The sequence below is a fragment of the Tamandua tetradactyla genome, chromosome 11 (assembly GCF_023851605.1).
Source record: "Tamandua tetradactyla isolate mTamTet1 chromosome 11, mTamTet1.pri, whole genome shotgun sequence".
Lineage (NCBI taxonomy): Eukaryota > Metazoa > Chordata > Mammalia > Pilosa > Myrmecophagidae > Tamandua > Tamandua tetradactyla.
This window is the reverse complement of record NC_135337.1, coordinates 1,579,978-1,604,491: the sequence shown is the minus strand read 5'-3', so window position 1 is coordinate 1,604,491 and position 24,514 is coordinate 1,579,978. Positions and strand designations below refer to the sequence as shown.

General features: G+C 41.0%; 1 protein-coding gene across 1 annotated transcript in view; it reads right to left on the bottom strand.

The window, feature by feature from the left end:
• WARS2 (tryptophanyl tRNA synthetase 2, mitochondrial) overlaps positions 1-24,514 on the bottom strand; it is a 161,455-nt gene that overhangs the window by 70,179 nt on the left and 66,762 nt on the right. Inside the window, exon 2 of the mRNA XM_077119738.1 lies at positions 12,054-12,311. Coding sequence (XP_076975853.1) covers positions 12,054-12,311 — 258 coding nt within the window. The remainder of the gene's footprint in view (positions 1-12,053; positions 12,312-24,514) is intronic.

Below are 24,514 nucleotides of genomic sequence, written 5' to 3'. Positions count from 1 at the left end.
TTAGTGAATCAATATTTTCTAAGTGACCAATACATAATGACAGAAACTTGTGCAAGAGCGAACTATCCATTCAAAGTACAAGGTAGATCAACGGATAGTAATGGAACAGAGTACAAAAAATTCGCGGCTACAGATTTAGATTCAATGTTGCAACTAACCCTTAAGAAACTATCCCCATGTGGAGAAAGAGGCACACTTATCCACTGTTGGTGGGAATGTAAAATGGTACAACCGCTCTGGAAGGCAGTTTGTCGGTTCCTCAGGAAGCTAAGTATAGAATTGCCATATGGTCCAGCAATACCATTGCTAGGTATATATTCAGAGAACCTGAAGGCAAGGACAAACATTTGCACACCAATGTTTATATCAGCATTATTTAAGATTGCCAGGAGATGGAAAAAGCCCAAATCTCCATCACTGAAGAGCAGCTAGTCAAACTGTGGTACATACATATGATGGAATATTATGCAGCTGTATGAAAGAATAAAGTCATGAAGCATGTAACAATGTGAATCAGCCTTGAGGACATTAAGCTGAGTGAAATTAGCCAGAAACAAAAGGACAAATACTACATTATATGAACTAACATATGAGTGAACTTTGAGAGCTGAAGTTAAGAACACAGGTTATCAGGAGATAGAAAGAGGGTAGAGATAGGACATTTGGTGCTGAAGGAGTACGGAATCTGCAACAGGATGACTGTGAAAATTCAGACATGGTTAGTACTGCAGGACAATAACACAAGTACTGGATAAGGCTGAATTTGAGTATAATAGAGTGAGAAGGGCTCGGGCATGTATGAAGCCAGAAGGAAAGATAGAGGCTAAAGTCTGAGACAGTATAATTTAGGACTGCCTAGAGTGAACAATGATAGTGATTAAATGTACAAATAAATAAACATTTTTGCATGAGGAAGAACAAATGAATGTCAATAATGCAGGATGTTGAAAATAGATGCTATATGGGAAAAAGTACAATTAATGCAAGCTAGGGTCAATTGTCAACATAACATTGTAATATGCTTCCACTGAGTGTTACAAAGGCATTGTACCAAAACTAAAGGTCAACAGGAGCGGGGTATGGGGAAAGGGTGTGGATTCTTTGTGGAAGAAAAGGAAATGTCTTCAGATAGATTATGGCGGAGAAGGCATGCCTAGACACTTAGGTTGGATTGTATGATGTATGAATAAAAGTGTTTAAAAATGAACAGAAATCAACAAGTACTAGAGAAAATGTGGAGAAAGAGATGTACCTACTCTCTTTCTGTCGGTAGGGACACTGAGAGGTGCAGCCCCTTGGAGGGCAGTGTGGTGGCTCTACAGGAGGCTGGGGGTAGGGTTGCCATAGGATCTTGAAATCCTATTGCTCAGTATATACCTGGAGGAACCCATTTGCACACTGGTGTTTCTGGTGGCCGAGTTCACAATCTACAATGGATCGAGGTGGCCTAAGGGTACAACAAGGGAGGAATGGAAGGGGGAACAATGGTGTATACATACAAGGGACTACTAAGCGGCCCCAGGAAAGAGTGAAGCTGTGAGGTATGCAATTAGGTGAATGAATGGGGGACTGTATGTTGAGTGAAATGTCAGAAACAGAAAGACAAATATTATCATGCCTCACTCATAGGAACTGACCATGACATAAAAACTCAGTGAACTGAAGTCTACAGCATAGGTCATCAGGTTGGGGCCTATTACAAAGGGTCCTAGATTGTAAGTTCTTACAGCAGTCACATATACTCATGAGTTGTAACTGTTATTCCTAAATTCTGAGATACTGAACTGTTTGTTTATAATCTGGTTGTTCCCCGAAACTTCAGGTATTTATATAACACCTGAGATTCAGAATTAGAGCTCTAAACCTTTGAAAGTCAGCAGTTATTCCATACAGGAACTGTTTAAAAAGTTGAATAAGGATCTGACTTTGAGTAGAGATATGAATGAAGCTGTTTTGGATAGAACTATCAGATAGGTATATCAGAATACAGGGTAAAGGATGATATCTTCCATATATATATACATATATATATATTTAAACTTATTTTGTACAGTAAAACATACATATACAATGAAAAGAAAGGAAAAAAGCAATAATTTTCAAAACACATTTCAACAAGCAGCTACAAAACAGTTCCCAGAGTTTGTCATGGGCTACCATACCCTCATTTCAGATTTTTCCTTCTAGCTGCTCCAAAACACTGGTAGCTTTATCTGAGTCATAATAATGGAATCATACAGTATCTGTCCTTTTGTGTCTGACTTATTTCAGTCAGATTTTGTCCTCAAGGTTTATCCATGTCATGTGCTTCAAGATAACATTTTGTCTAAATGCTGCATAATATTCTATCATATGTATACATCACATTTTGTTTATCCACTCGTCTGTTGATGGGCACCTGGATTGTTTCCATCTCTTGGCAATTGTGAATAGTGCCACTATGCACATCAGTGTGCAAATGTTGGTTTGTGTTACTGCCTTCAACTCTTCTGGGTATATACTGGGTGTTGGTATTGCTAGGTCATAGGGTAACTCAATATTTGGTTTTCTAAGGAATCACCAAACTGACTTCCACAGTGGCTGAACCATTTTACATTCCCAACAACAGTGAATAAGTGTTCCAATTTCTCTGCATCCTCTCCAACATTTATAGTTTCCTGCTTGTTCAATAGCAGCCATTTCTTCAAGATCCAATAATAGGAGGTAGTGTCTTAAACTTCACACCTAAACAGAAGCTATGAAAGGAAAAATAGACAAATGGGAACTCTTTAAAATCAAGAGTTTCTGTGCCTCAAAGGACTTTGTTAAAAAGGTGAAGAGGTAGCCAACTCAATGGGAGAAAATATTCACAAACCACATATCAGATAAAGGTTTGATACCCTATGTTCATACAGAAATTATACAGCTCCATAAAAGAACAACCCAATTATAAAATGTGCAGAGGAAATGAATCGGCACTTTTCTGAAGAGCAAATACAGATGGCTAAAAGCACGTGAAGAACTGCTAATCTTCATTGGTTATAAGGGAAATGCAAATTAAGATGACAATGAGATATCACTTCACACAGATGTCGTCCACATTTGAAAACTTCAACTTCTGCAATGAGACCAAAGTGAGGTTTATTTGGTGCAAAATTATATTTTGGGTAGTGCATTTCCTAACTTAACTTATATGGTCAATTTAGTTGAACACCATTAAGTACATGGAATCTTGAATAGGGCATGAGGCTTTCTTGGTTTGTCCAGGTTAGTATGATACCCCGATATATCACAGAGCAATTTGTGCAGTGAATAAAGAAGTATTTGCAAGATCCCCTTGGGGCGCTGGGTAGAAAGGAGGAAATGTTCAACTTTGCCATTTGGAGAATTTCTGATATTCTTGCATGTAGTGGAGACAACCAAGACACTGGGCTGGGCCCTTGATCTTGGGGTTCACCCCTGTGGAACTTATTCCTGCAAAGGAGAGGCTAAGCCTACTTAAAATTGGGCCTAAGAGTCACACCCAGGGAACCTCATTTGTTGCTCAGATGTGGCCTCTCTCTCTAAGCTGATGCAGCAGGTGAGCTCACTGCCCTACACCCGCCCCCCTGCCACGTGAGACATGACTCCCAGGGAAATAAATCTCCCTGGCAACATAGGACAGAAATCCCAGCATAAGCCAGGACCCAGCATCAAGGGATTGAAAGAGATTTCTTGGCCAAACAGAGGAAGAGTGAAAGGAGACAAAATAAAGTTTCAGTGGCTGAGAGATTTCAGTCAAGAGGTTATCCTGGAAAGTTTGTTATCAGACTGCATCGATGATGAATGAGAAGCAGGCATCTTATATGCCACTGATGGGAGCTAAATTGCAATTAAAAAATAATTGCTGATATTATAATTTCATGTACAGATTTTTGAGCTAGAAATTAGGAAACAAGATGTACTTCTAACACTGTTTTTTTTGATCAAGTTATTTCACTTTTTTGTGCTTTGGTTTCTTTCCATTTTTGATAAAATCATATTTGCTTTCTCATTTCCTCAAAAGGAGTTTTTAATTCTGCAAAATTTTTTAAATTATAAAAATACTTTTATCAGGGCTATGTTTTCCCTTTGGTTTGTACTTTCTAATACTGAAGTTACAATAGGAAAATTAGAAGAAAAACTTTAATACAGAGTTAAAAGAATGTTCCGTTACCCCGTGAATGATTTTGCATTTCATAGTAAAATAGCAAAAGAACATGCATGTATCAGAACGTGTGCTATAAATAAAAAGGATTGAAAAACAAAATACATCATATCATTTGAGATTCAGGTCTTGGTTTATAGTATGAATTGACAGACCTTTCTAATAGCAAAAATTGAGAATTGCCATAGCCCAAACAACCCCAAAGAGAGGTATGGAGAGATCAAACGTGATGGTAGAATTATACATAGAAGATAGGACTTAACAAATGAATATGAATGCTGAGTCATTAAGTTGATATCTCTTTTAGCCTCCAGTGTTTTAGAGCAGTTAGAAGTAAAAATTTAAAATTTTGAAATTGTAACTCATGTCAAAGTCTGAAATATGTTCTACAACTAATTGTGGTGCTGTGCTTGGAAATTTATAGCTTTTTTGTATATATGTTATTGTTCACGAAAAAAGAAGGGAAAAAAGTCAACTGTGATGATAAAGTATTCAAGCCCTTCTAGCCCTCTATATTCTGGAGCAACTAGAAGGAAAAATATGAGAGGATCGTATGGTAGTCCATGACAAACTCTGGGATTATCCTGCAATCACATTTTGAAGACTGCTTTGAAAACTATTGCTTTTTTATTTCTTTGCTTTGTATATATGTTACACTATACAGTAAAAAAAGTTTAAAAAAGTGGGCATTTTGGGAAGAGGACAGAAGGATTAAAACATGAAAGCGTACTTAATCTTTTCCTATTAAGGCAATGCAAATTAAAGCAATAATGAGATCATATATTCTATCCATTATAATGGCAAAAATAAAATATCTAATTATACCAAATATTGCTGAGGATATAAACCAACAGAAACTCTACTATTGCTCGTCTATGTATATATATATCTTATATCCTCAGGATTCCACTTTTAGATATATACTGCTACAGTAAGTCTTCCATATGTGCACTATAAGGAATATACAAGTATGCCCACTATAGTGCTGTTACAGTAACAAAAAGTCGGGGGGAAAGATCTAAATATCCTTTGTGATGAAAATGTATAATAAATTGACACTGTACAGCAGTCAAAATGAATAAATCTCAACCATATAACACTGCGCATAGAAAAAGACACCACAACATATGGGTAGCATGATACCCATGCTTTTACATAAAGTTCTAAACTTACAAAACAAATACTATAGACTGTTAATGTATTTTCTTACACGGCAACATCATATGTAAGAAAAATATAAATGCATGCATAGGAATGATAAGTATCAAATTCAGAATAATAGGTTACCTTTGAGGGGGCAGAAAGGGGAATGGCATTGGAGAGAGAGATAAACAGGAAGTTTCTATTATACCTGGAATGATTTATTTCTTAAAAAATAATAACTGTATCTGTTTCCCGGTGCCTGCCCATGCAAAAAATAAATAAATAATAATTGTAATAATTATATGAAGCAAGTAGGCCAAAAGGTTAGCATTTCAAAAAGTGAGGTGGTGAGTTCATTTGTCTTTATCTTTTTCTGGATGGCTGAAATATTTCTTAAAAGATCTCAAAACACCCCTGACAACAAACCCTTCCTTCTGAAAGGATTTTATTTTTGAGGAGAAAGAAAGGCACTGCCATTACTTTGATCCTCTCCCATCGCACCCCACCTTTATACAGACCCTTCCCAGGATCAAAGAGCCTGGAGTGGGTGTGGGCACGGATGCAGCACAGCAAGCTGAGGGAAAGTTAACATTTGTCAAGCATTATCCATCATCCTATTTTAACACCCCCATTTCAGAGATCAAAAAGGGGGTTCAGAGACCTTGAGAAGCTTGCCCAGTGTCTCACAACTAAGAATAGCTGGCGATGAGATTCGAGCCAAGTATGTCTGGCTCCGAAATGTGCACCCTTCCACGGCTGCTCTGATAGAAGAAAGGAACTCTTCTTGAACGTGCAATCGATATTTGACCTTCTCCTACGGTCCACGATGGAAGCTGCACAAAATACTACAATTTGTTCAAGTCACACAGGAGTGTAGACCTAAGCAAGGAAATAGTACTAATTGAATCTTCCGAGAAGGAAATACATAAGGGGTTTGTTCGTATATTGATTTTCCTAACTTCGCATTACTCATTCGATGGGCCATTCAGACCCTTTCTATCATCCTAGAAAGTCTGGAGGTGATGCCAATTTTACAAATAAATTCCTCAAATCCATTAACCCATCATATTCGTTTTCTCCCTTTCTATTATGAGTTAAGTATATATGTGTACAGGGGGCAGCCTACCAACTTTGAAAGTTCAACAAACATGCACTCAAATATGTTTCCCACATTGCCAGGATAAATGAAAACACCAGAGACTGTTCAATTTGAGGCCTTCGTTTTACGTCTCTAAGATAAGGGAGAACGAGTCAGGTATGACTGTTGTTTGTGTACAGTGACCAAGATTCCTACAGGCAGTTCCTTTGGCCTTCATTCAGAAACTGAGTCCCCCTCAGGCCCTTTTTCCCTTATTATTATTATTGATTTGAGTTTCTTGGGAAACAAAATATAACTCTAATTAGACAACAAGGTCACATTCCCAAGCTGTGGGCTCCGTTCTTCTCCCTCGACTTTCCCCCAATCTTTTTGGGTTCTCTGTAAAACAGTGTCTGACACTCTAAACTCTTCTCTTCTCCTGGCCTTGGGAGAAAGTCAGTGCCAAAAGTGATATCCTTCACCTCTTATCTTCCCTTTGCTCTCGGATTATCGTAGGGAAATAACAATTACAGACGTGGAGAATGACCTCAGGGACGGCTGTGGGAACTCAGACCTCCTGGAAATAAAAGACCATGCCTTTGGCGTTGGGATGGAAAACTCTGCCAAACACTCACAGGCACTCAAACTCGCTCTCTCTCTGTCTCTCTCTCTCTCTCTCTCTCACACACACACACACCTTTCAGAGTACTGGTTTTGTGAAATTCCCCACATATGGCAAACATATTTTAGGGGAAGCCAGTGGGAGAGAAAGAAAAAGAAAATAATGAGAAAAATCTTCAATATGTCTAAATTGTTAGAGTCAGACTGCTAAGAAAGAATGCAAAGGACTGGAGATGAAAATTAATGGCAAAATCAGCTTTATAGCATAACCAAATTCTCTCCCTATTTCATATGATTACTAGAACTCTTCTTTTTTTTTTTTTTAAGAGCTTTAGAAGGCTTTAACATTTAGATTTTTTTTTTAGCTTGGAAATTTTTTTTCTTTAATTTATTTTATTTATTAAACATACCAACACAAACATTCTTACTGTATGATCATTCCATTCTACATACATAATCAGTAACTCACAATATAATCACATAGTTGTATATTTACTATCATGATAATTTCTTAGAACATTTGCATTAATTCAGAAAAAGAAATAAAAAGAAAACAGAAAACTATCCATACATACCATACCCCTTACCCCTCCCTTTTACTGATCACTAGCATTTCAATCTACTAAATTTATTTTAACATTTGTTCCCCCTATTATTTATTTATTTTTAATCCAGATGTTTTACTCATCTTTCGATAAGGTAGATAAAAGGAGCATCAGACACAAGGTTTTCACAATCACACAGTCACACTGTGAAAGCTGTATCATTATACAATCATCGCTAGAACTCATCTTGATGTACAGCAATACCCCATGGGGAAAGAGTCTTTAAAATGTAGCTGTAGTGCTTCGTGCAACACAATTGCTACACATGAAAAGAGCACATTACATAACATAAAAAAAAAATACCTTTCTCTAACTCACAATTTCAAAAATTCTTAATTTTTATTTGTAAAAACTTGTGTGTGTTGGAGGGAGGTATAATGGTTTAACTAGCACTGGCTCCCAGTATAACTGTTTTATAAATTCTTCTACTCTTGGTGCTATATTTAATGACCAATTTAATACTTAAATGCACTACAAAGCTCCCAATATAAAGGAACTAAAAAAACATTTTTAATGTAGATAACTGATCTCTACAATAGCTGTTTCATAAGTTATGAATTAATTCATCAAACTTTCTCAAAATAAATTTAAAAAAAAAAGAAAAAGGTACTGTGACTTTTGCCTTAAAGGCTTACGGTGAAAGCTAATCAAGACGATCTGAACACAAGATAAAATGTCTATATAGCTTAGTGGTGCAGTAGAAAAAACTGGCCTGATGTTTTCAGGAACCTCATTCATGAAGGACTTTCTAGCTAAACTTTTTTTAATTTTTAAAATTTTTACCTCGGGGCAGGAGAGAAGTGCTGATGTATTTTAAGTAGAAGGATGAGTGGCTGCACAGTGGGGAATGAACTGTGACCAGTGAGACAGGGACAGGAATTAAAGGATACTTTCATTGTACAGGCAAGAAATAATGAAGCCTTGCGGCCAGCTATGCTGCACCGGCACCGCTCTGTCGGTAGGCTCCTGCGGCAAAGGTGGGGGGTGAGGGCAGCAGGGATGCGGGTGGGCAGGAAGGGGGAAGAAAAAGGTCCACTCCTTTTGAATACGGCTTCCAAGAGTAGCGCCTTAAAAACTAAAAGAGTCTTTGCTTTGCCACCCACAAACTGTCTGCCCTCAGGCAGTTAAGAATTACACTCGTGGGGCATTTCTTAAGTACCAGGATCACCCCAGAGACAGCTTTAAGTACATTTTCTAATTTACTCAGTCTCTTCATACCTTAGTTCCTTCTTCTGTAAAAGAAAGAGAACAATGATGACTAACTCATGGGTCTGTTTTGAGGATTAGAAAAGAGATCATAAACATGAAAGGGCTTGATAAACTGTAAGCATTTGAAAATACCTATTTTGTAATAAATCCGACTTTCAAAGTTTTTTCTACATCTAAAAATGCAATAACTATTTTCTTTCTAAATTCCATCTATTGGAGACTCCACAGGTTGATCAACATAAATAGCTGTTAATTATTGAGTTTTTATATCATAAAATGTGTAAGAACAGCACCATGACTCTTTACCAACTGAAAATACTGCAAATACGGGACCATGAGTTTAAAATAACTCATGGGGTGACTAACATTCAACTATACTTCTATTTGTGATTGTTTCTGAAGAGCAAAAGCCTTCATGGTTTCACATAAAGCATGAGAGGGACCTTCCATGAGAACTTGGAGCTCGCTAGCCATTCCAAAGTACTGACAATTTAACTTCCCTTCTAGTCACTCTGTCGGAAGTAAGCAAATACGGTTTCTAGTCAAACTACAGGAAATGATGCTGAGCAACTTTGTAGGACAGTAGCTAACATAGACTAATGCAATGAAAAAGAAAAAAGAAATTAAAGTTTTTGCTGTAAATTCAGAAGAACTAATTTATAGCAACTAAAAGAATGCCTGGTATGCATATTAAGGGGATGAAAAGTGGGAGTAGAGCATCACATCAGCTTTCTTACTCTTTATTTTTTAAATACAGAAGGACTAACTTTATGGGAAATAAAATAAAACATGATCCACTTAAGAGCTCTTTTTCTCATACCCTTGTTTGTTTGCTAAGTTTGTTAAGCTGTTGGGATGCAATATACCAGAAATGGGGTGGCTTTTAAAAAGAAAATTTATTAAGTTGCAAGTTTGGAGCTTTAAGACTGTGCAAATGTCCAAAGTAAGCACCAACAAGAGGTTACCTTCACTCGATAAAGGCTGACGCTATCCAGAACACCTCTGTCAGCTGGGAAGGCACATGGCAGCATCTGCTAGCTTTCTTTCCCAGCTTCTTCATACAGCTTCCCTGGGGGCATTTTCTTTCTTCATCTCCAAAGGTCTCTGACTGTGTGGATTCTGGTGGCTCTCAGGTTTTTCTGAAACGGTTCCCTCTTAAAGGACTCCAGTAAGCAACTCCACCGTGAAAGGGTGGAGACACATCTCCATGGAAACCATCTAATTAAATTTTATCACCCACAACTGGGTGGGTCAAATCTCCATGGAAACCATAAAAAAGATTCCACCCAGCAATACTGAATGAGGACTGGAGGACATGGCTTTTCTGGGGTACACAACAGTTTCAAACCAGCACACCTACTATAAAAGACATTGTGGGAAAGTCATGGTAATTTGAATATGGACTGGATATTAGAGAATAATACAGAATTATCATTAATTTTCTTACGTGTGGTAATCATACTGTTGTTATACAGGAAAAATGTCTTTAGTCTTTAGACACACATTGAAATCTTTAGGGGATAAAAATGGCATGATAAGTGGTATCTGCTTTAAAATATTTCAACAAAGCCAACATTAATGAAACATCACAAAACGTTAAATCTAGGTGACAGATATTTGGGGTTGGGGTATACTATTCTCTCTATTTACATTTACAGTTAAAGTTTTTCTTAATTAAATATTAACAAAGGAAAGAAAACCTGATAACAGATCCAGTTCATTCATGGAGTTGTGATAAGGGTGACTGAGTCAAAGAAGGAAAGGAAAAAAAAAAAAGAAGAAAGGACCCAGAGCATCCTGAGATTAGAAAGACGCTTGAGGAAGTCTTTCACATTATTTTTGTGGAAAGTGGGCCAGATTAGAACTTTTCCAGGTTTTACCGGCAAAACATCAAAATTCCCCACAAAGGAGCTGAGGTCAGGGAGGCAAGAGGGGGGACTTGAGACAGCTGTGAGCTACTCTGAGGCCACTGAGAGATGGCACACAACCAGCCAACCCTGATCACGTGGCTCTCCGACCCAGACCACAGCACGCTGGGACCAAGCAGCTCACTAGGGGCTGCAGAAAACACCAAAGGGAGAGTGAGCTTTACTATTCCCCACTTATGAGAGAGTCTTTAGAAATTCCCCTACCTTGTGGGTCCCTCCTTCAATTGACATTGTGAATAGTAAAGTGCCACGTGGGAGAAGACGCAACCTGAAAGACTGTAGCCATTCCATATTTTGGATGTTTACGGAGGTCACTGCCAAAAATCTTTTAAAAGGGAGAAAACATTTAGGACATGGTAATGGTTCTAGGAGTATGAGCTCAAAGTACAAGTGTTGGATGTGGTTGTAAATAAGTCTTTAGGGATCATAAAAAAAAAAACATCTGATAAGTGGTGACTTTGTGGAGATTAGATATATTCACCTACAAGGATGATAGAAATAGGTACTTCTGGGCTGGGAATATAATTCTTAGAAACATAAGGACCTGAAGAGAGCTCATATCAAAAACAGTTTAGATGAAGTGAAGATGATGTGCTTTGGAAAATGCCTTAGGTGACTCAAAAGGTTAAAGCAGGTATGTACTGAGGACGTGAGCCAGTCAAAATTTTCATCTTCTTTGCCAGGCTGTCTCTTAATTGCCTTGTCTCTGGGCCAGGCTATTTGCCTGCGCAGGAGTAAACAGATTCATCCAGCGCGAAAATGAGAGGCAGATACTTTGGCTCTGTTCTGAAGCCTTTCTCAGCCTGGACATACGACATTGGGACTTTGTCTTCCAATTTCCCAGCTTGTTCTCTCAAAAGCTATTACACACAGAATGAACAGTGGAAACTATCCAATAAGCCTTACAAATGCAATACCCAATAAGCCAACACTGTAATTACATAAAACCATGGGTCACTACATTCTATCCTTCACACAAGAATAGTCAATAGCACAAATTTCTCAGTTTAAATGCAACCCGGTATGGAAAAACAATTTCAGGGTTAGAAGTATTAATGAGATACACCTTTTTAGTGTATGAAGGACTATAAAGTTAGCAAGTAGAGTGGGGTAAACGTTGAAGATATTGCATCGTAAAGATACTTAACGGTGTGAATACAGGGAAAACATTAAAACAAAGCAACCCACTTGATGAATCCACCCCAGAACAATTAAAACATCACTAACAGGGGCTCAAGAAACCATTACATTTTTCCTCAACCTGAAAAACAAACGTGTTCTCAGTTCCAGTCTGAGAAGCTGACCTGAGACTGTTGGAAAAGGACACTCTTCTCTGGGTTTATGCCGCAGGCGAGGAGAGCGGCTGCCATGTCCAGGACGCTCTGTCGCAGGGCAGCTGGGTCCTGGGGGACGGTGACGGAATGCAGGTCCACGATGCTGTACAGCACGGAGCCATACTCGTCCTGAAACCGCACCCAGCTCTCGATGGCTCCCAGGTAGTTGCCGAGGTGGGGGATGCCTGTAGGCTGAATGCCAGAGAATATTCGCTGCATGCCATCTTTCTGGAACAAAGGAAAACAGCACATTTGCTTTGGAGGCAGAATCCATGACTCCTATGCCTATCTCACAATAGCTACCACCCGACAGTCACCATTATCATATATTTATTTTGTGCCTACTCTCTGCAAACCCCTTTGCTAGGTGCTACTAGGTGGTACTAAAAAATCTTTTGCTTTGTTTTTTTTTTTTTGCACTGGAAAGCTTACAAATACAAAGGCACATAAGGGAGGTCTGCATCCCCGAGAGAAGACAATCTGTTTGGAGGCAAAGGACATGCTTATGAAAAGAGAAATTACAGGACAGTGTGGCAATATGGCCACAATCAGTTTGCAAAGCTGAGCCACAGGGCAACAGGCAGCAGTTCCCAAGAGGAAAAGTCGACTGTGGTCAGAGGAGCCAGGGGGAAGGACTTCAGCTCTAGAATCAAATTTCGCTAGAGATTAAAGCCGCCTCAATGGTTTTCCAAGTGATTTCATTTATTTTACAGTTGAAGAAACAAAGACTGCAGAATTAGGGATAGAGGGTGCTGTTAGTTATCTAATTCAGTTTTTTAAAAAATAATTGCTGATATTATAATTTCATGTACAGAATTTTTTTTTTTTTTTTTTTTTTTTTTTAACATGGGCCGGTACCGGGAATCGAACCCGGGTCCTTGGGCTTGGCAGGCAAGCATTCTTACCTGCTGAGCCACCGTGGCCCACCCTCATGTACAGAATTTTGAGCTAGAAATTAGGAAACTTAAGACACTTCTAATACTGCTTTTTTTGATCAAGTTATTTAACTATTTTGTGCTTTGGTTTCTTTCAATTTTTGCTAAAATCATATTTACTTTCTCATTTCCTCAAAAGGAGTTTTTAATTCTGCAAAAAAATTTTAAATTATAAAAATACTTTTGTCAGGGCTATGTTTTCCTTTTGGTTTGTACTTTCTAATATTGAAGTTACAATAGGAAAATAAGAAGAAAAAATTTAATACAGAGTTAAAAGAATGTTCTGTTTCCCTTTGAACGGTTTTGGATTTCATAGTGAAATACCAAAAGAACATGCATGTATCAGAAAGTGTGCTATAAATAAAAAGGACTGAAAAACAAAATACATCATATCATTTTTAACCAAAAAATATTAAGAACTGCAGCCATAATTTACCAAGTAATGACCCTGCTGCAGACATTTATGCTTAGTGCTTTATATGATGTACTCAGTCCTTACAGTACCCTATGTGGCAGGTGTTACAGGTTGAATTACATTCCCCTAAAAGATATGTTCAATTCCTAACAAATCTGTGACCTTATTTGGAAATAGGGTCATTTGCAGGTGGAATTAGGTAAATTACAATGAGGTCATTATGGGGTTGGATTAACCTTTAATCCAATATACCTGGTGTCCTTGTAAGAAGGGCAGAAGAGATGCAAACAGACAGGAGAGACCACCATGTGATGACAGAGGCAGAAACTGAAATGCTGCAGCACAAGCCAACCAGCCCCAAGGGTTGCCAGCAAACCTCCAGCAGCTAGCAGGAGGTGAGAACAGGTTTCAAAGGGAGCGTGACTCTGCCAACACCTTGATTTCGGAGTTCTAGCCTCCCAAACTGTGAGAGAACAGATTTTTGTTATAGTAAGCACCCCCAGTTTGTGGTACTTTGTGATGGCAGCTAGGAAACTAATAGAGCAGGCATATTATTACTTTCAATTTACAGATGAGAAAATCGAGGCTCACAGACGATAATAGATTGCCTGTGGTCACACAGTAAGTGGTGGAGTTGGCATTTCAAGTCAGGAATAATTGATTTCAAAACCCATGCATGCGCTCTCCTCTAAATAGCAAGTTTTAATTAGCCACTGGCTATTAAGACATTATTATGCTCCTTGTATTAGTTTTGCAACTTTTCTGAAGGTTTGAAAAATTTCAAACTAAAAAGTTACAGTGGGTTATGGGGGAGAACAGTCTTGGTATTTTGTGCCTTTTCTATGGTATATTTATTTAACCAGAAACAGAATTACTGGGTCTTAAATTATGTGTATGTATTTCAACTGTACTGCAATATGCTAAGCCAGTCCTAAGGATGTGACAATTTACATTTTACACACTATCAGTTCCTGTCGCTCTACTTCCTTATCAACACTTATACTGTCAACTTCTTATTTTTAGCTAATCTGGTGGATTTCAGGTTCTTCTGATTTAATTGAATCTCCCTGACAAAGAAGATGAGAGTCCTTTTATGAGCACTGGCAATTTTTACTTTCTCTTTAGTGAAGAACCTATTCAAGTTATTTTGCCCTTTTTTTAGACTTGGATGTCTTTTATTGATTTCAGACTTTTTAAACATTCTGGATACGAATCTTTGCTTATTATATGTGTGGCAAATATATTCTTTCATTGTGTAGCTTGTTGTCTTCTCTTTATATTATCTGTGGATGCTTAGAAGTTCTTAATTTTACCAATCAAATATATAATTTCTGACTTTTTATGTCATAAAAAAAATCTTTCAATACCCTGAGGTCATGAAGAGATGTGTCTGTATACATATATACATGCATAAAGTATGTATTTTGGTCTGTATTATTTGGAGTGTTTTACATATGGTGTGACATTGGCATCCAATTTCCTCCCTCCTCCCTCCCTCCCTCCCTCCCTCCACCCTCCTCCCTCCCTCCCTCCCTCCCTTTACGGCCATCTGATTGCCATGGCACCATCTTTTCCAGCTGCTCTGGAACGCTCTATCATTCATCAAGTACCCAAAAATGCTTGGATCTGTGTCTGGGCTTTCAATTCTGTCCACTGATCTATCTTTCTATGACCACGCCAGTGCCACACTGCCTCTTTAATAAGACTTAGGGCCAGTTGGACAAATCTTTCTACCTTCTTCTTTAAGAACATGTTAGTGATTCTTGACCCTTACACTTTCCAGTACATTTCAGAATCATCTTATTAAGTTACAAGAGGGAAAAAATTGTTGGAGTTTTTGTTTGACTGGAATTACACTAAGTCTACATTGCTTTGAGAAGAACTGGCAACTTTATAATACTGGGTTCTCCAATCCAGGAAAACATATGGAATATTAACCATTTGATCTTTACAGCACCTAAGGCCAGCTCCTGAGAGCTGATCTACTTCAGATATGTGATTGACAAGGGAACAAAGGTTTCTTCCTTCCCTTTCCCTAAGAATTCCAAATCCTGTAAATACAGAGTCTCCTTCTCCCAGATCTGCTCATTTTCCCCTGTACTCTTGACGTGACAGCCCTAAAACAGGGCTGCCCCATGGTCCAGAATTACATCTGACCTGAGCACTCACTACACCCAAAAGGTCTGTGGCTTGTAGATATGGAAAATATCTTTTAAGTAACCGAGAACAAATATAATTTTATTATTTAAAATCATAGGGTGGTGCGATAGTGGCCCAGTGGCAGAATTCTCGCCTGCCCTGCCCAGAGACCTGGGTTCAATTCTTGGTGCCAGCCCATGCAAAAAAAAAAAAAAAATTGTACACACACATATACGCAATAGGCCTTCAAATACCTAACTCCCCAAACCACAATTTAGATTCCTTTTTTAAATAATTTCCAGTTGGGAAGCTGAGGCTGGGATGGGAAGGGGGTGGAGGAGAGGGGTGGGGGCAGGGGGAGAGGAGTTGGCACAGCAGAGAATTCGTGCATATTATTGAGGCTCCCTGCAGTACCTGGGGACCTTAGCTGACTTGGGCTACTAACATGGGAAAAAGCAAAGAGCTTTCAGTGCAGAAAAAAAATGATTAATGGGCTTAGGGCCTGATTGATGAAGAGAGAAAGCAAAGCCAAAAAACAAACTCTGAACTTAATAAATGGAAGAGAAAAAAAAATACCATCCAGAACTACTTGATCAAGGAAGAAGGAGGAATGTTTCTGTAAGGGGTTTGAAGATTAAGACCAGGAATATTAAACCAAAAAAAAGAATCTGAATATTTCTGCATGAGGTCAGGAAATTCCTCCATGGTCAAACTAAGAAATGATTCCCCAGGAGAGATGGAGGAAACTAATTCTTGAGAAAACTAGAAGAGAAAAGCACTGGAGGACAGACCGTGGGAAAAAAAAATTGTGACCAGCGGGAATGGATGAGATATGATCTAATACATCTTTTCCATTCTTCATTTCTGTGACTCTATACACGAGTACAGAGGGAATGATGCTATCAAGAAATAAGAGCCACAAGAAAAGTTTTGTTCCATTTTCAAGGCGCTATTAAGAAAATATAGCCTCTAAATGAGAACTGGATTCCTGGTTCTTAAAAAATATACAGAGAGCCTCCTGGCCTTCGGTGCTGAGTTTGTGTTCCTGCCTGCTCCCCGCTAGAGTCAGCGGGTGGCCTGACGGCTTGGCAGGGGAGAAACGCCTGGCACCATGAAATCACAGGGCTGGAATGTGGAATCTGGGTGGTGGGATGATGGGGGTTCTGTGTTCAAAAGCACTCGAACTGGAAAAGAATGAAAATGAAAGAAGCGCGGGCTTCCCAGGACACAGGACACAGACCACAGAGAAAACAGCTTCAAGACCAGCCGACAGGCGCCCACTTGTCGGGAAGTCTGGAGCCCAACCTATGATTGCATCGCGGTGTACAGAGGATAAAAAACGGGAGCATTTTACAGACGAGGCCTCTGTTTTTATCTCAGGTGTGTTTCTCTGACAAATGCCCCTTCCGGTCAGTGCAGGTGTTGGCTGGCTTCATCACTGAACCCGCAGTACCGGGGGGGCAGCTCCAGCCCTGGGGTTCTGGCATGTTCCGGAAGAGGGGCGGGTGTTCGAATCAGAGGGACAACTGTAACACCAGTTGATGGACACAGCCAAAACTATTCCTGCGCTAAGCTGCACAGCATACCCCAAATTCCTAATTATCATAATTTGAATAACTGTACCTAAAACAACTGAAAAAACACTAAACTGCTCATTATAGCAAAAGACAATTTTTTATGATTGACTAAAGAGAGCTTCTGTCTTTAATCTCAAGTGATTAAAATACAAAGACTTGAAGATTTCAAGACAGCTATTACAAAGTCCTGCTTGCAATGAGCTGTAACAGCTGCAATGTCCATTCATCACACCTGTTTTAACTACAAAGTGATTTAAAAACTGAGCAGAGTAATTGTTATATCTAATGTCTGTTCAGTTCCATGACCGGGAGGGATCTTATCACAAATCATGTATAAAAAAAGTAACCAACAACATTACCAGCTAAAAGGGACAGAACTTTATTTCTGAAATCTTTTTCTCTTGCTAATTGTGGATAAACTGAAAACACAGCTTATGATTCTCTTTACCTCTCTGTTTGAGTTCTTCAATTCTATCCGTAATTTACCTTACTCTACTGCTTCAGTCCTGAGCTCCTCAAATACGTCTCCAGTGTTTTCCTGAAAATGCCTCTACTACCAGCTCATGATTTAGGAGCTGAGACAGGAGACCCATCATAGAGGAAGAGCACATTAGCGCTGGTTCAGAGGAGCCAGGTGCTTCCCTGAAGGCGCTGGCTGGGGCCAGCACTGCTCTGCACAGTCAGCTCTTTCTCCAGAAAGTACCGAGAGTCCTAGGTCTGCAGAGAGAATGCTGACTCACCATCAAGAAAAATGGGTTCATTTCTGCTTGGAAATGAAACCAGATGCTCAAACCTGGAAATCAATACAGTAAATATTAATTCAGTACAAGAGAAATTAAGCCTTAAATCACCCTGAAATGAGAAACTGGACATAGGACCAATAACTAAAACTGAAAAAGTATTTTTAAAAAGACAGACAAAACAGTAACTGATCTCCATTAGGTGATGAGTTCCTTAAGGGCATATGATAAGCACTTCATAAATATTGCTTAATATATACTGTTAGGCCAGTGAAAGAGTTCCAAGGAACAAACGTGATTTAAAAGAAGTTTCCTATAAACTCTTTTAAATGGCTTCCAAATTTGAAGAGCTATGCATCTAATTTTTTCCTAAACCTTCAACATACAATGGAAGTGTTTTACAGATGTATTTAGGTTCTTGTGATGAACTTGAGCTAGTAGAAACATTCCCTGGTACTTCTACGTACCTCATCCTGTTTAACGGAGGCAGCAATTTTTGGTCTCACTCTCCAGGGAGGAAACTGCAAGGTTAAATAACCTGTACATGTCAGATCGAGGTCTGGACTCCAAGTTGCGTGCCCCTAACTCCGTGCTGTGCTGCCTCCGCTTTGGAACTCTCAGGCTTCGAAGCTGGCCTTTAAGAACTCTCCCACCAGCCTCAACCACTCTACACACATTTCTCAGACGGGGAAAGGATGCCCCAGAGAGGGTGACTAAGAGGGCAGGGTCACACAGCTATGGCAGGCCAGGGACCAGAACCCAGAACCCAGAGTTGTGTCTGCCAGATCACATTAACTTGCTTGTGTCTGCCAGATCACATTAACTTGCTTTCCCAGCTTTCTGCATTTCATTTCTGCCCTTCTGGAGCTATTTCTTTATTACCTACATGTCTTTTTGGTTATTTTGTTAGTCTTTCTTTTCCATTGTCTTGCTTACATGCCAAACAGCTTCTCATTGAGTCCCCACCCCTGCTCCCCAGTAGACAGAGATGATAAAACACAAAATCATGGGAACTTTAGGTCCCAGCAAAGATTGCATCGCTGCCTCAGGGCATTTAAACTATATTTAAATGCAAAGAATATACACAGTGTATATACACAAGACAAATGCAGTGTAAACTGGCAAGATCCTTCAGCTTTTCTTGAGAAGGTGATTAAAACTAAATTAATATATTATCCATACACAGTATAACTAATTACAACATAATATGCAGTAAGAAATATTTTTAATACCTAGTTAAAGGCTGCTCCCCCTATCAAATCAGCCAAGAGTCACCTTCTTGACATAAACATTTTAAACAACCACCACTGTATAAATCACTTTTACTTGGTTGGAACAGTAACTACAGGTAAGAAATCAAGATGTATTAACATTTTTAAAATATAAAGAATGATCTGAAATATTTAAGAAAAGATTAGGTTTTCCTCATAAGAAAATTCTAACCTAATAAACCTTATTTAAAAATGCTAATACTAATCTTTAAGTGGTACTGAGACCATCCTGGGAAGATAAGATTTCTTTTTAAAATTTTTATTAGAGAAGTGTGGGTTTACAGAAAAATCATCCATAAACTCTAGGATCCCCTCCCCAAAACAAACAGGGTTCCCATACACTACCCTCTTATTGGTGCACCGATGTGGTGCACTTGTTACAACTGGTGAAAACACATTTCTGTAACTGTATTGTTAACTATGGCTTAACGTGGGGTTTACTGTTTGTATAGTTCACAAATTTTTAAATTGTGAATTTAAAAAATTGTTTATCCTGTTACCATATATAATTTTTTTATCCTCTTACCATATATTTCCCCTTTTAACCATATTTGGATAAATACGTCAGTGCTGCTAATCATGTTAACAACGTCATGCTACCATCAGCACCATCATTACCAAAACATATGCATGGTTTCAAGCATGAGTTCTGTACATTTTTTTTTAAGAAAATAAAAATAAAAGTAAAAAGAACACCCAAAACATCCCATCCCCAACCTACCCTCCCCCCCCAGTGTTTATTTTTTGTCTTTTTCTTCTTACTCACTTGTCCTCACACTGGATAAAGGGAGTGTCAGTCATAAGGTTTTCACAATCACACGGACGGATCTTAAAAGCTCTATAATTATTCAGTCTTCTTCAATAATCAAGGCTACTGGACCGCAGTTCAACAGGTTCTGGCATTTCCCTCCAGCTTCTCCAATACACCAAAAACTGAAAAGGGGGCTCTATATACAGCATAAGAATAACCTCCAGAGTGACCTGTCCACTCTATGTGAAATTTCTCAGCCACTGCCCTTATTTTGTTTCACTTCTCTTCCCCTTTTGGTCAGGAGGATTTTACCATTACCCGCCCGTGGCCAGCAGAGAGCTTACCTTACAAGCCTCCACCCTACTGCCCACACCTCTGCATCAGTGCCCCCTGATGCCCCACCTTCCGCTGACTGTCAGAGCATCTGTCCCTTCATCAGCAGCTGAGGGATTTGACTGCCCACACCAAACACTTCAGACTTAGTAAATGTGTGAGTGTCCGTGTCTCCTCGCTCAACGTCGGGCCCCCGGCCGGCGGAGGGTACAACAAGAAAAGGGGGAGAGAGAAAGAGACGCAGACAAACCGGTCCTGGCGGTAGAAAACGAGTCCAGAATACGCAGCAGTTGTAAGCACAAATCTTTACTGGGTCTAAGCTTGCATTATCTATAACTTTCCCCGACCGGGTGAATACATCCCGCGGGGGAGTGACCTCTGTGCGGCCGTCAGGCACGGCTCCTTGTGGGTCGTTCCCCCACCTCATCCGGGTAACATCTTATATACATAATCGGGGTCCAATGGGCTGACGCCACGTATACAGTGGTGATAGGTGAGCACGGTTGGCGGATATGTACGTCATACACGGAAGCAGGATGTGAGCGCCATCTTGGCTCACTCGATGGGCGGGGGGAACTCTGGAGCAGGCTGCAGCGCGTCCACTAGGCCTGACCCGGGTGGCGGCTCTCCACATCTCCCCCTTTTTTACTTATTTTGACCCGGTGTCTCCATTGATGAGTGAGCTCCCGTGGGCCGGAACGGCCCACTACATGTTTTGGTGCTTTGGGGAGTCTGGACTAGGCTTGCTAGGCACCAACCAGAATGCCTCCTCATATAGAGACCGGAGGGCCCGTGAACCGGAAACCACGTGACCCTCCCTGCAGTGCTTCGCCTCGCAACCGGGTTATGAGGGGGGCAGGAGAGCGGCAACCAGAGTCGAGAGTGTCGTAGGTGTCTCTGTGCAATGGCTTAAGTCTAGTCTGGCCAGGACCGCGACTTTGCCTAGAGACCCTCTTTCGACCAAAATTATGACTTCTGGTGCCGCCACTTATACCCGGGATACAGTCATGGGCTTTGCGGCAGACCTTACTTTCGAGCGTCCCGCCTTGAGTGGCCGTGACGGGCCACGCAGTGGGGGGGAGGACAGGGCTACGGTGCGGGTGTCGCCAGGGGCATCAGGGGCAAGTGACATAGCCAACATAGTGGTGACGCGTAGCGCGATTGGCAAACGAGAGGATCAATGTGTCGTCGGTAAGGGGGAAAGACTCATTAAAGGACATACATGAAATGTTGTTAGTTAAAGGCAGATAATGGAGGCTTAAGGAGGGAGCACGAGTGAAGAGTTGAGGAGAGGCGGGAGACCCAGCGGAAAATGGACTGAGAAGGCAAAGGTAAGTTAGAAGGAAGCTCGTAGTGGGAAAAGTGGGGTTAAAGCTAGTTTCTCTTCTACTCGGTCGGAGGGTCACTTGCACTGTTGTTGTCATCTTTTCGGTCGTCGCCATCATCAGTAGGGCTGGAGACCGGGCCTGATGGTTCAGGTTGAAAACTTGCTGACTTGTCGGGCAGCAGTTTCTCGGCGCCCCCGGGCGGTGTCACGGTTCTCACCAGTCTCTCCGGAATCCACACCGGCTGGCGTCCTGGTTCCTCTCCGCGATGATCAGGCGCGGAAAGACAACCACAGACTCCGGAGGCACGTCCTCATCAGCTCGCGGATGCAAAGGGAGGTTCCCCGTACGGGCCACCACTTGTCCGTGTCTCCTCGCTCAACGTCGGGCCCCCGGCCGGCGGAGGGTACGACAAGAAAAGGGGGAGAGAGAAAGAGACGCAGACAAACCGGTCCTGGCGGTAGAAAACGAGTCCAGAATACGCAGCAGTTGTAAGCACAAATCTTTACTGGGTCTAAGCTTGCATTATCTATAACTTTCCCTGACCGGGTGAATACATCCCGCGGGGGAGCGACCTCTGTGCGGCCGTCAGGCACGGCTCCTTGTGGGTCGTTCCCCCGCCTCATCCGGGTAACATCTTATATACATAATCGGGGTCCAATGGGCTGACGCCACGTATACAGTGGTGATAGGTGGGCACGGTTGGCGGATATGTACGTCATACACGGAAGCAGGATGTGAGCGCCATCTTGGCTCACTCGATGGGCGGGGGGAACTCTGGAGCAGGCTGCAGCGCGTCCACTAGGCCTGACCCGGGTGGCGGCTCTCCACATGTGAGGATTACATTGCACTGGTTAAAATTTTTTTTTTAAAGCTGAGTACCCTTTTTGAAACGAAAAATTCCTACCAGAAGTGCCCATAGGGTCTAACAGTTCAAAGAAGAGCTTGCTGAGTGGGTGGAGAATTTGGGGGGGGGGGCGGGGTGTGGTCAGGAGGGAGTCCCCAGGGGGCTCCAGTGCTTTCTAAACTCTCCCTGGCCAGCCTGCGGGGGCTTCCCAGAGCGCTTTGAAAACCACTTGATTAGAGGCATTTGGAAAGGATTCATATTTTGCTAAAAATTAAAGTGATCTTCCTCAGAGTAGTGTGAAGTACAGAACAAAGTTCTTCAGGAAGAGAGTCTGAGGGCAGGCCCCGGTGGCGCAGTGGCAGAGTTCTTGCCTGCCATGCTGGAGACCCGGGTTTGATTCCTGGTGCCTGCCCATGCAAAAAGAAGAAAAAGTCTGGGATGAAAATGCAAACACAATATATGTAACAACTTAGCTCTATGCACGCTCTTCTTGCGTGTCTTTCTCTGGGATAAAGTCCAAACCATGAGGCAATCAATGCCCTTCCCAGCTGACCTCCATCACGCTCATGGAAAGATGACCTGGTTACCCGCCATGCATGGAAAGATGACCTGGTTACTCGCCATGCATGGAAAGATGACCTGGTTACTCGCCATGCATGGAAACATGACCTGGTTACTTGCCATGCATGGACACATGACCTGGTTACTCGCCATGCATGGACACATGACCTGGTTACTCGCCATGCATGGACACATGACCTGGTTACTCGCCAGGCATGGAAAGATGACCTGGTTACTCGCCATGCATGGAAACATGACCTGGTTACTCGCCATGCATGGAAACATGACCTGGTTACTCGCCATGCATGGAAACATGACCTGGTTACTCGCCATACTCTCACTTGTCTCTGTGTTCACCCTGTTCCCTCTGCCTGGAATGCCCTTTGCCCCTTCTCTGCCTGGGGAACCCCACATGGCCTTCAAGGCTGAACGATTTCTCCCTGGTACTAAACCTCTTGCACACTCCTGCAACCACCCATCCCCCACACACAAACGGGTGTTCTTTCCTCTCTCCTCCCTCCTTCTCTCTTCCTCTCTCTAGGCAGAACAGAACTGTAGAAAAGAGCCCTACTTCATCAGTTCTTCATTATTTCATATATCACATTGGAGCTTAGTAAATATTGTCTTATTTGCTTAGTAAATATTTTCCCACCTAGAACATGAGCAGCAGGGGCTGTGTTTTTCATCTTTACGTCCCCAGTATACAGCACAGTGCCAGGTACCTTGTGGGCACCCAATGTTAACTGAATGCATGACAAATTCTTCCCCCACTTTGGCTCCAAATGTAAAGGGCAAAACAACTATAAACAAAATGAATCAACTGCTCCAGTTATAGGCAGTCCCTAAACACATCAGTTTCTAAGAGTTTGTTTGAAAATTGGTTTTCTGAAATTCAGAAATTAAATTTTTTAAATGGTGGCCAGGTTCCTGTAGGGCAGTCCATTAAAATCTCACTGAGCCCACATGGTTTCTGAAAAATGGTTTTCACAGCACAATTTCTGCTGTATCTAAGCACCATTCATAACATTGTTTCTGTGGGAAAGGGAAATTCAAGTTCCATTTTGGTACACCAGCAGCCTACCCAGTTGCAGCTAAAATAAAAGGGATTTGGGGAGCAATCTGTATGAAGAGGAGGTTGCATCTGCACACAGAGTAAACAGTTTCTAATTAGAGTGCAAGATTACTTGGAGGTGAGGCAATATGCTAAAACTTCCTCCAGCATCCATCAGCTTTCCTAATACCTAGACTGTGATTACGGAATGCCCTGGAGGCAGTTCTACAAGTGTATTAACAGAGGCAATTGCCCTACTCACCATTAATGGGGAAGAAAATGGAAGGAAAGGATTAGAGCAGAAGTTCTCAAAGTGTGTTTCCCATACCAGCAACATCACCAAACTTGGGATTTTGTTAAAAAATGCACATTCTTGGGTCCCCACCGAAACCTGTAAGAATCAGAAACTCTAAGGGTGGGGCTTATCCCTAAAGAAGAAATGAGAAGTTATGGCTATCTGCACTTTAAGGAGCCTTCCAGATGATT